Source organism: Numenius arquata, chromosome Z, assembly GCF_964106895.1.
Source record: "Numenius arquata chromosome Z, bNumArq3.hap1.1, whole genome shotgun sequence".
In the NCBI taxonomy this organism is placed as follows: Eukaryota; Metazoa; Chordata; class Aves; order Charadriiformes; family Scolopacidae; genus Numenius; species Numenius arquata.
Window position 1 is genome coordinate 32,442,797 of NC_133616.1, and position 17,661 is coordinate 32,460,457.

The following is a 17,661-nucleotide window of genomic DNA, read 5'->3' on the forward strand; positions in this document are numbered from 1 at the left end:
AGTAGTTGAATTAGAAGACAAAAAATATAAAAAGCATGGTCTACGCCAACAAGAAAGAACCAACCAACCACTGCTGAGGACCACAGGAGGGCCCCCCCCAAGACACCCATCAAAATCCACAAGTGGGATTAGCAGTGTGGTGTCACAAAACCCAAGAAAAATACAAAACAAGAATTACAAAAGAAGTAAACAGTTTTGTGAGAGCATCAAAAACCAACAATACCACATACCACCAAGAATAGTAAGTCATTAACCTTTCATTTCCAAAGCCTGTAGATTAGAAGATCCAAAAATCCAGAGGTGAGAGAACTCCAAGAAAAAGAAAACAACAAAAAACAACAAAGGGAAAAAAAAACATTTCTGTAATTCTTTAGGGGGGGATACATCATTTTCAACTTTACGAAGTCAAAAGAAAAAAAAAGGACTGAAGAAGAACAAAAATAAAAGCATTTTATGAAAGATAAGACAAAAAGAAGATAGTCCATGTTGTCTTCTGCATGTCTGCTACTGTTCTCCAGACCATCTTGGCTTTGGTCCAGGACAAGAACAGCTAAGGAAGAAAAAAATGATCTTTTTTTGCTCCAGTTGGACAAAAAAAAAGAGGAAGGAAAAAAAAAAGAAAAAAAGAAAAAAAAAGAAGAAAAAGAAGAAGAAGAAAAAGAAGAAGAAGAAGAAGAAAAAGAAAAAAGAGGGACAAATGGTACGCTGTGACTGGGCTATGGCCAGAAGACCTGGATATGCTTTCTTTGAAGCATATCACAAATCAAATTATCATTTCTTTTTTTTTTTTTTTTTTTTCAATGAACAAACGAAAAAGGGAAAGGAAAAGGGATTGTGCAGAAAGAAAGGTCACAATATGAGAGTCACTGATCATAACCAAACAGGACAAAGGAAAAAAAAATCAGATGATGGACATTTCTGTGGTTTGTTTCATTGTTTGTTTTTTGTGTTGGTTTTTTTTTCTGTTTTTTTTTTCTTAAAAAAACCCCAAAAAACAAACAGGACATAGATGAGGGGGATGAAAGGACAGAGAGAATGAGTAAGATCATTCTGTGAACGTTAGTTCAGCACTCTTACCTCTTATTGGTGTACCACCTGGGTGGATAATATGAATGCAAATAAGATTAGAAAGAAGAAGCATTAGTACGAGAAGAAGGAGGCTAGGGCTTTGGAAGAAGAATCAAATTAGATTTACAGAATTAAATAAGGTCTTAAGAGAAACTTGAATTACTATACTGTTAAAACAGGAATATATTAGATAGTATTATCAGGTTATAAAAGCAAGTTGCATTGTACCACAAAGGGCAAAGGCTACAATTGGCTGCAGTGCCATTCTCAGAGTGGAATCTGAGGTCTTAGATGTTTGGTTATATAGGGTTAGATATATATCGAATATGCCTCAAATACTTAAAGGAAACTTTACAATACTGTACTTATGACATAGTTTAGGAAAATATTGGAAATTCTATTTAAATATATATATATATGAATCTATATATAAATAAAAAGAGGATACACTGAAGGCTATCTCAAAACAAATACTGTAGTTTAGGCTGGATTATGGCATTTACTGTTCTACAGCTATGTGATACGTGTACTGTTTCTTTTAGGTGTTGCTATGACTGATAAGACAACATTTCTGTGGAGGTGTGCGTGTGCGCCACTATAGGGATCTGGTGACTACACTGACTGTTAGTAAAATGCATGCCATGCATTTTAAGAATAATAATAGTAATCATATCATAATCATAATCATAATAATCATAAAATTCTGAATATGGAAATTAGTGGGGGTGAAGTGCGCTTCAGAACTAAGCACTTACCAATAGATTCTGGAGATTTAAATACGGAGAGAAGAAAGACAGCATAAAAATATTATTATATTCCTTATAATTTGGTACAAAGTTTTCAGTTAAAGCTTTATATACTAAATCATCTATGTCACATGTGAAAAATTAATTCTTAATTTACATTAACAGAAGGTTATTTTACACAGTTCTGCTGACAACAAGCAAAAAGTCAGTTAACAAGACGATTTAACATCACAGGACAGGTCAAAAGCCGAGAATTCTGGGAAGACACGTGATTAAACAACTTAGATTCTACAACGATATCTACTACAATTGCCAAAGAAAAAAGCTTATTATATCCCAATTATCTTATTTAGGGATAAGCTTTAAACTTCATAAATTTAGAGGTGTTTGTTTTTTCTAAAATCTAAAGAGAGCAAAAGAATAAACTAGGGCAGGAGAAGAGTGAAAGAACTGCTGGGGAGGTGCAAGGGGCAAAGAGAGAGAGAGAGCAGCAAAAGCTGGATTCTACACCAAAAGCAGACTTCTGTAGATCCAGAAAATGTAGGATTCATAAAGCTTTAGCTTGGGCGCACACTACTGTGGCTAAATGTGTTGGAAAAATGTTCAGCCAGCAAAAAAAACTTTATTAAATAGATTACCTTTTTTTTTTTTTTTTTTAATTTTCCTTTTAAGGTATAATTGTGCATGGGAAAAAGTATTGTGTTTTATGTATTTGTGAGAGGAAAGAAGATGTGTCCAAACTGGCTAATCTTTGGTGGAATCAAATGTGGAAAAGACAGCACAAAACACATTTTAAATTTTAATTGAAGTGTCTAATGCAGGTTTTGGTTTTGATGAATATAACCATTGGTACTCCTTGCAATTTCTGAATGAAGTCCAATGTTGAAATAAATTTGTTAAAAAAAAATAAAAAGGAAAGAAGAAAGAAAGAGGAGAAAATGGATCCATCAAGTACTGCAAAAAGCAGTAAAGAAAAAAACTATCAAAAAGTACAGTCACAGCAGTGAGCAATGTGGAGTAAACAGAAGCTGCAAAACACATAGAGACAGACTCTAGAAAAGGCTATGACAACATCACAGACATGGACAACACACTCAGTAACACAGAAAAGAGAGGAAGAAGAGAAATTATTACCTATAAATAAAAATAAAATATAAAAAAAAAAAAGGAAGAGAAAGAAAAGAAAGAAAAGGTGAGAGAGAACAACTCTGGGCGTTAGTGGAAACAGTAACAAGACCCTACCTGAGCGTAACTGCTTGATGCGGCCATTGTTGTTGCTTGTGTCAACAGGTAAGAAATCTTTGAACCAAGTTATTTCGGGATCAGGATTGCCACTGGCTGCACATAACATGGTAGCTGTACGAGTTCGTTCAACCACCTTCAGCTGTGGGCCCATATCGATAGTGGGGAAACCTCGAGGAATTTGATCCTCTGCAAAAGAAATGTATGATTTGAAGGATTTCACAGTAGTTACATAATAACTCATGAAAGCCCCAATTACCAGCCTGCTTAACATTCAAGAGCCTTCTAACTGTTTGTACACAAGGAACTGATGCAAAAACCAGATACTCAGGCAGTACTTTTAGTAACTTACAGTGATCAAAATGCTGAAACAAAATAGAAAGTTCATAAAAAAGCAGCTAGAAACTTACTTCTAAAATGCATTAAATTGTCATAGATACTGTATGTAGTGCATAATCATTGGGCTCCCACTATGGTACTTCGGTGTTGCTTTGCTTGAGAGAGTCATTATTATTTTATGTGAAACAATGAATTACCATGCCTATCAACAACAAGGAAAACCCCATTTCTTTACATAAGACAAGTACATAAGGAAATGTGATCACACAATATAGGATTTGGCCACGGACTCTGGAGACCCAAGTTATATTTCTTGCTTTTATCATTTTTATCTATGTGCTGTTGGTCTGAATGTTTAATGTCCCTGTGCTTCAGTTGTCCATTGGTAAGATGGGTACGACAGCGCTTTATTGCTACAGAGAAGTGCTGTGAGGATGAATGCATTATAAGCTTGCAAAGCACTGAGAAACTCTGAATAAGGCGCTATGCGGCTATCAAAGTGAAAGTGACAGGAGATTCAGAATGACCTTGAATGGATACAACTGTGTCAACTAAAACACTCAGATATGGTCAAAAATCCTCACATAGTGCAGTCAATAGTGAAATATTAAGAAATACTGAACAAGGGCAATTTGCGTTCTTAAGACGATAGACGCTAGCAAGTAACAGCAGTAGCACAGTGGGATCAGGCAATTTCTAACAAAACAAGTCAGTACAGGTAAAATAATCTATTTGAATTACATCATCTTGTTCTTCATTTCCATTAAAACAGCACAAACATTATTATTGCAAAATAATTGCTATTATTTCAATTTAATAAGGCCAAGGAAAAAAAAAAATCAAAGAAAGAGGATTGATACTAACTATAAAACACATATTAAATGTCTTCATTGGTGGTTACTGATATTCAATTGATTAAGGGATAAATTTAACTTAGAAGAAATTGTTCAATGCCAACTCTCTGTCATGAAAAATGCGTCACATTTTCAAATAGTTTAAGGGAAGTCCTCAGACTTTTCCGAAAAATGTATAGAAAGCAAGTACATCTTATAAATCGTTGCAGTTCCTGGGACCTCTTGTCAACTGTGAGCTGCTGAATTGCTTGCAATACAAATGCACATAGATACTACTCTGGTACAGTAAACACAATTCTCCAATAAGTTTGCATAAAACTTCACAGCTAGTCCTTCTGCCAATCAGTGGTTAAGTGTCAAATCCTTCACTAGCTATAGGCTCCTCCCAAAGAAAGGTATGTTTCATGTCAGTTTATAAACATGAATTCTTTACTTTGGGAGTAACTGACAAGATTTGACTTGTAACACAGAACAGGATTTTTTTGACCTGACCTTTCCTTTCCTACTTGGCTGATACAGAAAAGTCTGGAATCCCTTTCGCAAATACATAACTGTACAACAAAGATTCTATCTTGAATACTAATAGGATGGAGTAGTAAAGAGCTTTCCTTTCTTATTTTTAATAAGGGTAATTAAATTCCATCCATCCCCCTTATGCACAGAATCTCTTTGAATGAATGCTCTTCATGAAATTTTCATGAGAAACATCACAATGTAACTGATCCAAATAGCCAGAACTGTTATATTTTTGACAGTTGTGACTTGTTTCCAATCTGGCTTTCAGGTATTTGGCAATAAAACCCAGTAGTCAACATAAAATGGACCAGGGAAATAATGACATTTCTAATTGGAGTTCTTATCATGGTGGATTTAGTTTTTAAGATGTTAATTGCCTTTTTTCTCTCTAAGTTTATTGGTGATTTGTAAAAATCTGTCTTTACATTTTGATGATACCAAGTTTGACAGATCATCAAACACACTATGCAAGAGAACTGAGCATCAATTCAGTGAACAACCACCTTTCAGCCACAGCAAGAGAAAAGTAACTATTAGAACATTTTGATATATTGGTAGTTATACAATTTTGCATGAGGTGAAAAGAAAAATATTTTTTACTGCACATTAATATGCTCATTAGGATCTAAACCACAGTATATACCATTGCTCCCTGTTAATATTCAGTTCTAGTGAATTAGCTTCCAATTCATCAACAATTTAAATCAGACTTGACCTTCTGAAAGCCATTTGGTACTGTCATTTTGAATAGCCACTAAAGGGCAGATTTCTCTGTCCTTGTGCTTAGTGAGTCACACATATAATACATATTTTGTTTAGGATGACAGATACAAGAGATTTAGAAACACAGCACATTCTTTGAATTTGTTAGGTGCCTTAACAGCTCTGCATTCTATTATTGGCATTAAGAGAATGCCTTTAGTACTGTGCTATTATCATTTCCAATTGGTGGAGGAGCTCTACAAAAGTTATTTTTCACCAAATGTATGATCTGAACAACACAGGGAGGCAATTACAAAGACTGGTTACCACATGAACCCCTAAGAGAGAATGACAGGAAACCGCCTTGCCTTGTTTCCCATCATGGTTGTTCTTAGTATTTCTAAACTGTTGCTTTGTGTATTCAGTTTGTTTGACATTGCTTATCTGTAAACAACGTCCTTGAGATTCCTACCTCAAAGTAGGAATCCTACCTGCTGCCAGTTTTGTCAAAGTGGTAATTGCTTCCTTTCTAAGCAACATGTATGGAAAAAGCACATTGACCTCTATATTCAGATTTCAGTATATCTACAGACATTGTCCAACACATAATTTCATATCTTGTTGCACCTGTCTTGGAGGTGAGCCTGCCCTCACCAATGCAACAGCATTTAAAGTAGAGACTCAAACTCAGCTTTTATGTGTAAACAGTAATTTTGATAGAGTGGTATCTTGAAAATACCAAGAAGTTAAATTACGCTCTACCAAACAGAAACCATACTTACCTTTAAGAGTATTTACAGAGAAGAAGCTCTGAACATAGCTGTGCCAAAACTATGTATCACAAACTCTGTTGTGCTCGTCCTTTAACCCTCATTTTAAAGGAAAAAGTGTGCTGTTGCAATCTCTCTTTTTAAAATGATATAATTCTTTCATGAAATTTCAGGAACTTCCCAAGCTATGCCTGAAGGTATATTATAAAGCCTATGTATATACTGTATACATAAACTGGATCCAAAGAAAGAAGAGGATTTAATGCAAATCCAGTACAATCAATTTGACTCTTCATGGTAAAACTATCCAGGTGTACAACACAGCTAAACAAAGAGAAAAACAGTGATCTTTATTCAGCATTTGTGCCACACCTCCTTAACATTTTGACTACTTTTCCCGTAAAAAGCTACTTTCAGATCATGCCTATGCCCTGGTGGCAGCAAGAAGAGTAGCAGCTTTTAGAAACAGATTGGGTCTTCAAGTCTTAAATTCTTCATAGCTACCTTGCTGAATCACTTTGACAATCAGCTTTGTGGTTTTAACAAGAAAGACAGAATAGTGTGAATGATATTCCCAGTTACAGTACTTTATGATAATATTACTATGATGTGGATATGAAGTGCAAATGTGAAGTACTCAAAGTAAATTCTGATGACTTTGTTTGTAGGTTATGGATTAGAAAGGCAAGGTAATAGCACCAGGGTCCAAGACTGGACAATTGAAATGAAAACTCAGTACTATCTATGTTAAATATTTCTTTCCACATTAACTATTTGCACCATAAAACCACCCATATTCCAGAATATCCATATCAACGTGTAGTTAAATCAGTGTAATCTGCCTAACTAAAATACATAGTCAAAGTGTTTCACTATGCCTCTTAAAAAATATTGTCCTATGTGAACCAGTTATTCTGGTTGTGAAAACGGAGGGTGGTTCTCCGTTCTATTGAGGAAGAAGAAAAAATCTATTTCAAGATTCACTGATAGCTTTGCCACAGGCAAATTTTAGTCATTCTGTAGCTCACAGAATAAAAAGGCACACATGGAATATTCCCAGAATACACTATACATACTGAAGATAAATTGTGGCAATAAAGTTTATTATTTCAAAGAACAGTGTAAATAAAGCTTTTATTTTCACTATTCCAGATGGCAGCAGCATATAATTTGCACTGTTTTGACATCATGATCGTATTATTCAAAATCATTCTTCCTGCAACGCAGGATTGAGAACAGTAAAATCAAAGAGAGTAGGAGAGGGAGTAAAATGAAGATTTTGCAGCAAAGTTGGTACTCTGTACTATTATTGAAGAACTATGCATATGAAAAAAATGAAAAATATAAACAATGCCACTTCTAATTATACATAAAAGACTAATTTGGATTTTAAAGATATAAAGGATCAGGAAAGTGCTAGTTAATAAACATTATTCCTATTGAAATATTTTGTAAGGTAAATTTTGCCAAAAAAGTAATTATGATCATACAATATTCTTCCCCAGGGTCCTTTGTTCAGAGCTGCTATATACAGATGGCTACTTTTACTTAGTAACGTAAGTTGGTGAAGGAGGGCAATGGCTATACCATAAGAACAGATCTAAGTATCTGTTGGGATTTCTCTTAGATTTCACGCAATTATACCACACAAGGAAAGGGAATTAGACATTGGTAAGATGATCAGAGACTCACTAAGTATTCAACAATAGATCAGCTGTCCATTATATCCCACTAAAAAAACATGTATTTAAAAATATTCTTCATATATTGAAGAGAAGTGCAAAGCACTTTTGATGCAAAAGAAAACACATTTGTTTAGTAGCTCTGTATGCAATTACCCTGCAAATTGCAAAGTAATGTCTGTATAACAGAACACAGAGTCACTCTAGACTCAATTATCATTTGTATGAATGTTGAAGCAGCAATTTCACATTGCATTAAGTCAGTTAACATTCATTGTTATTAGCATTTAGCCTTAAATAAATTCTCTGTTTTAACAAATTAGTGTATTGAGCCTTTGAAATTAGATATCTTGATAAAGACATGAAAATGAAAATGGAAAAAGGAATTTGCACCTTTTGGCAGTTCTCAAATTCTGCTAAATTAAAGACTGCACATACCAAGCTCTTTCAAAAGTGACCTGTCTCACTACGTGAACAATGAAATACCTCTCACCCTCCTTTAACAATGACATTCCGAATGACAAGAATTAACATCTGGCGAGTCATCACTCACGAAAAAACAACCCTCAAAATAAGGGTTTATTCTCACATTTGCACTCAGGCACTGTTGTAGCTTATAGCACAGCATATCATCCGAACAACATTCGCCCAAACTTGAACTTTTGTATATCTGTTCCTCTTAGTGGGAATGGAAATGGAAATACAAAAGGCCATGTCCTAAAAAAACAAACAAACAAACAAACAAAAACCCAAAAACCTCCAGAACCCAAGAATCCCTGCCAGATGTCCCTTCTCTAACATAAGAGGACTCAGCCAGAATTATGGCAATGAAACAAAGGCAGAGAATGTGAATTGGTGTTTGAAGCGTGGGTTATCACATATTTAGGAAAAGAAACACGAACTTCTGAAGTGGAGAGGATACAGCATCCCACATATTTCCATATGCATATGTTCACAAGAACAAAACTATGTGTTTTGCACTGGTGAATAACAGACAAGAGGACAGCAAAGGGCAGCCATTTGAATTTCCGTGATTACCATTTCTAATTTGAGGCTTAGTTTCCAGACAGGGTTAGGATTTAGATTACACTAAATCAGGGTTAAATTGGGGCTTGCCAAGAATGAGGATTAAGAAAACGCCTGATTGCTCTATCTAGTCAATATTTTTAACATATTAATATTTGTGTTTTTACATCCTTCTTACTTTCATTTGAAAAATAAATGGCAACGAGTAACAGTAGTGCAGTGATGACAGTCTTTGCTTTAAGCTTTAATTTTTCACATCACACAGTTTTATGGTGCAGTAAAAAATGAGAGCAGCAGCAAGTTCATATGTACCCCAGAGCTCACTTCTCTTGTTAGTAGTCTGTATACACAGATTGGTCCAGAACACATACAGGAATTATTTTCTTTTTGTTCTCCTCCTTTCTACTCATTAATATTCTGTATTAAAGTATTGATATTAGTAAATACACGACACTTTTTATAAGTAACTACCTTATATTCATTCTTAAATATAAAGCAATAAAACACCACAATAAAATCGTAACATACTAATTCGAACTGAGAAGGGGGCAGTAGCATCTTGTTTTTGCTTCACCAAAGCAAAAGAGAGAAAAAGTGAGCAGTCTGGCAAAGGAGTTGTAAGACCATACAGTTCCCTTTTCCCTCCTTCCTCCCCATTTACACTACATGTCTGAACTTAAAGGAGTGATAATACTGCCTAAGACAGTTAACAAACTCAGCTTGTGATCACAGTCATCTGTGTTACTGATGTTAAACAGGTTTCAGTTTGTTTCCTCAATGCCATACTGCAGCCTACATACTCTGCAGCCCAAACTGACAACTATAAACTACACTAACTGCATTAATGTCACAGCTGCAAAATTTAAGGACCTGACAAAGGAAATGTAGTGGCAAACCCATCAAGTTGTTTAAGTCTTGTTTTCAAAGGAGAATTTTTTTTTTTTTTTTTTTTTTTTCATTTCTAGCTCAGCATCAAACTTGTGCATTTTACAAAGAGAAAGAGGATGATTTTCACTTTGACAGGTGGGTAAAAAGGCGCCCCAGAAGGCCTACAGTTTGGTCCTTAAGAAGAAGGAAAGAAGGAATAAGGGTGATGACATTGTATCCCACAAGTTTTGACAAAAGATGCTTGGGTCAGGACGGTAACAGTAAGTTATTCAAGGCAGAGGCTATGTATTTCAACTGCTTTTTATGGGGCCTGGCACAACAATGCACCCGTACAGACATAGCAATTTGAATATTATTGCTGTATTTCAATAAATAGCAAGCATAATGATGAGCAACAAACAATAAAAGTGCTATTATTGCTGAAGATAATAAGAAAAAAGATATGTTGTCAGAATAGGCAATGAACTCAGAAAACACAGTTGAAGAGGATATCCCTTGAAATTCAGTATTACTGAGCATTACACTAATGTTATTGGTACAAAATATGCAGTTTCTCTGTATCTATTGCAACATTCATCTTCATTGGTCTGAAAAGCATGCTTAAAACATTTGCAACATGACTACAGATAGCTGACTAAAAAAATAACGGATACAGTAGCTTCCTATTTTTGTGGTTTGTTCGTTTTTATCTTTTAAGTCTTTTCACCATTATGAACACGTCTATCAATTAAGAAAACGCTGGATGAGACAAGGAAGATGCAAGATAACAAAGCAATGCCTTATACCATGTATTATATCATGTATTCCTAATATAAAATACAGAATCCAAAGTGCTGGCAAATGTTAAAACACACATCATCTTTGGACCTATATGGATCTTTAACAGAACCAAGAAAGTATTTAATTTATAAGTGGATGGTGAAGTTCTTCCCTGGTGGCCTGGCGATGGAGGGAATGGGTGTGTTCTAGACCTCACTCTTCTTCTTCCTGAATATGACAAAGGTATCCCTTTCACCTCTTGTGCCCACCTATGGCAACATTTTCTCTTACTCACAGGTGCTGAGGAGACGCCTAGGGATCTGTCAGCAGGGAAGGATAGACATAGGAGAAGAGAAGAGAGTAGATGAGAATTTCTTTTTTTTGCTTGGGGTGAGTTTCACCACTTATGTCAAAATAGCTTTGAGGAAGCGTCCAGACAATGAAGTTAGAGGGTATTTTCTTCTAGGGGAGACATAGCCATTCAAATCTGCAGAAGAATGCAGAATAGCTTCCTCTGTAGCAGAGGACATGCATTGCTTAAAACCCAGCTTTTTCACAGTTCTGTGCCCAAGTTCAATAATTATCAGTGTCTGATAAATACTTTTAATGAGTATGGATTTACACGGCAGAGCCTCAATATATTAACACTTACTAGTATACAAGTGGATGAAAATACATACCTAGTAGCATAGAAATGTAACTATTTCTGAAGCCTAAGGCAGACAACAATTCAAAGTTTTCATCTCAGAAAGACTCAGAGATTCATGACGTCATAAACATAATTTTGCTATGGATTATTTTGCCCCTAAACCAATGTTTGAACTGGATGTGGTCTGAGACTTGGACTTCTACCTGAAATTTCGCTGCTGCCCTAAACTGAAGTAAATGGGTCTAGTCTGGGACTTAACATGTTTCCTGTTATAATAGGAAAACGCTGTTTTCATAGGTGATATATAATGTCTGTACTCTTTACTGCATGGAAGAAAATACTCAACATCCTGTCATGCTTTCTAGCATGGTGGAAGCCTGCCTCTGAAGCAGGCACAGAAGGCCTGGTGATGCAAGGCAGCACTCGTTCTGATCCAGAGGGAGCTAGCACTTGCATTCTTCCAAAGCATTTTTCACAATAATAATCATATGGCCTTGGAAGAGCTATTGTGAGCTGTTGTGAACTGAACTGAGCAAACTCAAGCATGCTTTCTGGAAGACTAAAGGAGAGAGATGTACTTTAAAAATGACACTTTCACATTTGTCTAGCAACAGCAGCTAATACTTCTCATGGAACTGTAAATGAGGAATGGCATGGACATTCATTCATAAGATGTTGAACATAGAACAAAAAAGGATTTACTCAGCTTTGCTACAACTCTTGCTGCAATTTACCTGACTAATTGCACCACAAATTATATTGTCAGTAATTTGAAATAGGATCTTGACTTGCCGTAGGAGCATAGGATGTTAAAAACTGCTTCTTAAAAGGTATTTTACACACTGAGCTCAAGGTTCACACCTGTAAGCCCTTCATAATTATTTTAACTAATTATGAAATTCAGTACTGCTTCTAAAAATATACGAAACCAAAATCTGTGATGGGCAGTGTAAATTGAAATTTATTACAGACATCAATCTGTCATCAACAATATTTGTCAGCATTTGCTTATTAAATATTACATTGATTTTATGTAGAATATAGGTAAGGCTTTTTTTTTGCACAGTTTCCCATTAAGATAATTTTCCTACCAACTTTTGTCTACCTGATCAAAGACGATACTAACAATGCAAGATGTACATTCTAGAAAAAAGTGGAGGGGAAGGGTTTTTTGTTTTGCTTTGTTTTGTTTTTTATAAAAGAAATATCTGCAAATGAAAATTATTTCACTGAATTTCACTGAATTTTTTAGAGTTGGAAGGGACCATAAAGATCATCTAGTCCAACTCCCCTGCCGAAGCAGGATTGCCCAGAGCATGTTAGAGCATGTTACTCAGGACTGCATCCAGGCGGGTCTTGAAAATCTCCAAAGAAGGGGACTCCACAACCTCCCTGGGCAAATGATGATGATGATTTTTTTAACACAGATATAGCAATGTTTTGGTTCCAGTGCAATACTGTACTAGCATGGACATAGGGAAATAGCTGTTCTGTGTATCTGGAAGTCATCAGCCTAAATGAGTACTGTGATAATGTTTGAACAGTCCAGTGTGATTGCCAGGAGGCTGAGGAGTCATGATGTCAGATGGGGTGACAGTGGTGGTGGGGAAGTGCATCTGAGGAGGGACAGAAAGAAAGTTTCATGTTACGACACTTAATAGCAAATTCATCACAAACTGTTCTGTGAAAAACAGTTAATGAAGTCAAACAGCTGTGGAGAGCCAGTTCCTGCCTTTAAACAGATGTAGTGTGACAGACTAAGCTTAGCATATCACTGTACGTGTCAAGTACATCAAGTGTATCTATATGCACTCTTTAGAAGCAATTGGGAACACATCAGATGTTACAGTAATTGAGAAACAATTTCTGCTGCTAAATGAAGTGGAGACCAGTGACAAGTGGGGTTCCTCAGGGGGTGGTACTGGGACCAGTGCTGTTTAACATCTTTGTAAGCGACATGGACAGTGGGATTGAGTGCACCCTCAGCAAGTTTGCCAACGACACCAAGCTGTCTGATGCAGTCGACATGCTGAAGGGATGGGCTTGAGAGGTAGGCCCGTGCAAACCTCATGAAGTTCAACAAGGCCAAGTGCAAGGTTCTGCACCTGGGTCATGGCTATCCCAAGCACAAATTCAGGCTGGGCAGAGAACGGATCGAGAGCAGCCCTGAGGAGAATGACTTTGGGGTGTTGGTGGACAAGAAGCTCAATATGACCTGGCAATGTGTGCTTGCAGCCCAGAAAGCCAACCATATCCTGGGCTGCATCAAAAGAAGCATTGCTAGCAGGTCAATGGAGGTGAGTCTCCCCCTCTACTCCACTCTGGTGAGACCCCACCTGGAGTATTGTGTCCAACATAAGAAGGACATGGGTTTGTTGGAGCAAGTCCAGAGGCTGGCCACAAAACTGATCAGAGGGCTGGAGCACCTCTCCTATGAAGACAGACTGCGAGAGCTGTGGTTGTTCAGCCTGGAGAAGAGAAGGTTCCGGGAAGACCTCATAGCAGCCTTCCAGTACTTAAAGGGGACCTACAGGAGAGATGGGGAGGGACTCTTTATCAAAGACTGTAGCGATAGGACAAGGGGTAACTGTTTTAAACTGAAAGAGTGGAGATTTAGATTAGATCTTAGGAAGAAATTCTTTACTGTGAGGGTGGTGAGGCACTGGAACAGATTGCCCAGGGAAGTTGTAGATGCCCCATCCCTGGAAGTGTTTAAGGCCAGGCTGGATGGGGCTTTGAGCAACCTCATCTAGTGTAAGGTGCCACTGCCCATGGCACAGGGTTTTCAAAGCAGATGATCTTTAAGGTCCTTTCCAATCCAAACAATTCTGTTATTCTATGGTTCTTTGAATATATAGCAATAAATCTTGAACTACACAATAGTATTTCATTATTTTTTTGTACCAAAAGAAGACTTAAAAATCAATCTGTGTATGCTAAACATCTTTCTGCTTTTATTTTATTACGGCATATTACTTTGAATAAGTGCTACAACACAATCTGTTCTGAGTATTAACTGAGAGGGTAAGATAGGAATTATAAAAAAAAGGGTTGGTTTTTGACTTTTCAGTCAGACTCCCAGCTCCTTTGACACGTGAGGAAAAGATCTTGCTAATATATAGGTAGCTTTTTTTGTTTGGTGTTCTTGCTCTAAGTACTATGCTTCTGGAAAAGGTTTGTCTCAACTGTTTATCCTGATGTATTAAAACCTTTCTGAAGAAGATGATTTTTAACCTTTAATATGACACATCTGAGCCTTCATATTATTACAGGACCTGATGCAGGTATATATGTCCATAAACACTGTTATCTCCAAAGTCCCACCTTAACATCTTATTTTCCTTTAAAAACCCACTAACAAGCCACTCTGAAAGTGTACCATCTAGAGCTTGGAGGAAAACATTGTCCTGAATTTCAGCCTTAAAAATCTCTATGCTTCTAAAAAGGAAGAGAAAAATCTTTCTGTATTTGTCAGGTTTTGTAAACCATTAGGCCAAAATTTCCCAAGGCAAATATTCAAGTTCACTTTATTGCACAACTTTTTGGCATTTAGTAGATGGCTTTGCACTAAAGTCAGTATCATGGAGATCACAGCTGCAGTAACACTTCCACAAAGTTCTTGCCTGACACAACAGAAATCTCCCTCTGCACCAAAACGTCTGAAAGCTCTCAGAAACTATCAGCAAGTACCTGGCAAATTTCCACATCTCTGTTGCTACGTCTCTGATCATCTTTACCAGCTCATATAGCAAGTAGGATGACATGAACTGCTGATGCTAACTTAAGTCTTCAAAAGGAAAACAAAATAATGGCTTTGCCAGATGATTTCCTGCTGAAGTCTTGAACAACTGACAGCAAGCATTCTTAAGTGTTTCTATCAGTTTCAAATGAGCTTATAGAAACCATCTTCCCCACAATAAAAAAAAAATCAGTTAAATTCATGACTACCACAGATAGCATTCTTAATTTATTTTGTGCATAAATTCAGACACAGTGTCTTTCATTCTAGAAGTGGAGATAAAAATTCCCTAGAAAATCTCTTAGTCTATGTGAAAAACAAAAATGAAACCAACTATCAGTTGTAAGTTATTGCTTCCTATTTCTTAATGCAGGACATCAGAAACTGTCAAGGGTTTAAGAGTCAGGCTACATCATCTGTAAATTGGGGACTTTTTTTTAATGATCCTGAGTCAGGAAAAAGTGTATATCCATTACGTAGCACAAAAATGTGTAGTAATGTTAAATAAACTTAAGCACAACATATGCAAGGCCAGCAAGTAACTTAGTGTAAATTATGTGATTTTTTTTGAGTACATTAAGTCTAGAAGCTTTCAGAGATCTCATTTTTAACTCCTGGGTAAAAGTTCTTTTCGATGAAGGTAACAAAAACTATTTTAATAGCTATTATTTATGTAACATAATTTTGCAAAGCAGACCTATCCATTATAGTGAAAAAACCGTACACCTGCACCTCTATAGCTCCATATAACTACAGTAGATTTTTCAAATTTTGTAATGAATTCCTTTTTCTTTTACGGTATTTAGTTTTATCATGTGAAAGACAGTGAGAGCCTCCACAGTATTTCTGAGTCTAAAAAGCACCTGCTCCAAAACTGTTCTAATGATAAAATCACAACATATTAAAAAAAAAGATCATTTAAAATCAGTTTACCACCATTCTGTAACATTGCATAACTGCAAAAATGATGAAAAAACAGTATTGCTCCATGTTTCTTAAACCTAGGCAGTCTGTTTCAAATAATCACATGCAGAAAATTATGTCTTGATTGGCTGCCAATGGCTTTAAAACTTTTTCATTACATAATTTATCTAACTTAAAGCAAATGAGTAGTCTCATTGAGAAAACTGACTGTAATGGAACTATTTATATACTTAAGTATGTTGTTGAACTAGCTGTCACATATTCTAAATTCATTGCCATTTTATTTCAAAGGCTATTTCATGTTATGCTTTCTTCCTACTCCAAAAGCAAATCAGACAATTTACAAATTCCACCCACCTTCTATGACAAATATTACCTACTCTTTCTCTATAAGTGAAATCAACTTGCATGCACATCACTTATCTGCCTGAAGATTCATAAAGCGCTGTTTATGGCAAGTACCATAACAATTTAGACATGCATCATCAAGAACACTTCATTTCACCATTGTACTTGGGCTAGCTCCTATGCTAAGCAGATACAGCATTACAGAGAAATAAATGATTATTTTCTAATATCATGGGAAGAACAAAGAAGTCATTTAACGTATGTTCATATCACTAACCATTAAGTATCTTGGGGCCTAAACAGGTAGCCATTTCATGCAAGCAACACTGAAAATTAGTTACTAGAAAACCAAGATAAAAGAGCAAATGGTGATTTTCAAGTTGATGTTCTGGCAGTGCAGGTAGACTAACATGCACAAGTGCTAACCTGCACACATGCAAACCTTGATTGAAACTCCCAATGTATTTTGTCAACATTCATGGTTAATAACTCTCTTTTTTTTTAGATTATAAACAGAACTGAGCTTTTAGCACTATACCAAACTATCTTCTGAGTATTACCTAAATGGTAGGATTAGCAATTACTACCACCGCTTGCTTTAGCAGCTACATGTTAGTTGGACTACCTCTGTTATTTAGAGGTTATAAGATTGAAAGTTCACAGTTGGAGGTTGTAGGGAAGTAGGCAAACAACTACGTTCTCAGTCAGTACGAGATGTTAGTTTAATAATTATTGCAATAAATCACATACAGTTCTTTTTCTTCTCTTGATGTGCACATAATACTAATTAACTTTAATAGGAGTTACAGAAATGCATCAGAAGAATGCACGCTATAAAACCTGGAATTCCTTTTAAACACATGAAAACAGTATTGCACCTGTTTAAATGAAACCTTCACACAAAATGCTCTATAAATTGAATAGCACCTGTATTAATAGTATTAACAGTGTTAAAACTGGGACATTCATTTTATATTGATTTTATTTTACAACGAATGCTCTTAGTGTTGTTAGTGAATTCTATTGTTCCATCCATGCATAAATTTATTTTCGCACAGTAAGGTTCTGTTTTACCTTTCCTTTTTTTCTCTACAGTAGTGTAATGAGTTATCTTTACTTCTGTAAGGCTAGGTAGCTAGGTAGATGGATGCTTAGAAGATACTTACTGAGTTTTATGCTTTGGTCTTCTTGGTATTTTTATTCTGGAGACAAGTGCTTTTCAGAACCCTTTTTCCTTTTTTTTTTTTTTTCCTTCCCAATTTTCTTTCAGCACAGGAGTCTTAGTCTTTCAGTCAGTGTTTAGTCTTCTGTTCAAAACTGCCTCCCCAGACAGCTGTAAGTACTTGTCAATCTTCCAAAAGCAAAGATTTGAGAGAATTTAAAGTACTCCCTTTGTTTTAGCTGCAAAG

At 36.0% G+C, this 17,661-nt stretch overlaps 1 protein-coding gene across 1 annotated transcript in view; it reads right to left on the reverse strand.

Moving 5' to 3' along the window:
* PTPRD (protein tyrosine phosphatase receptor type D) overlaps positions 1 to 17,661 on the reverse strand; it is a 284,383-nt gene that overhangs the window by 131,273 nt on the left and 135,449 nt on the right. The window contains exons 4-6 of the mRNA XM_074165861.1: positions 3,057 to 3,245; positions 1,824 to 1,832; positions 1,078 to 1,095 (exon numbers count right to left, since the gene is read on the reverse strand). Coding sequence (XP_074021962.1) covers positions 1,078 to 1,095; positions 1,824 to 1,832; positions 3,057 to 3,245 — 216 coding nt within the window. The remainder of the gene's footprint in view (positions 1 to 1,077; positions 1,096 to 1,823; positions 1,833 to 3,056; positions 3,246 to 17,661) is intronic.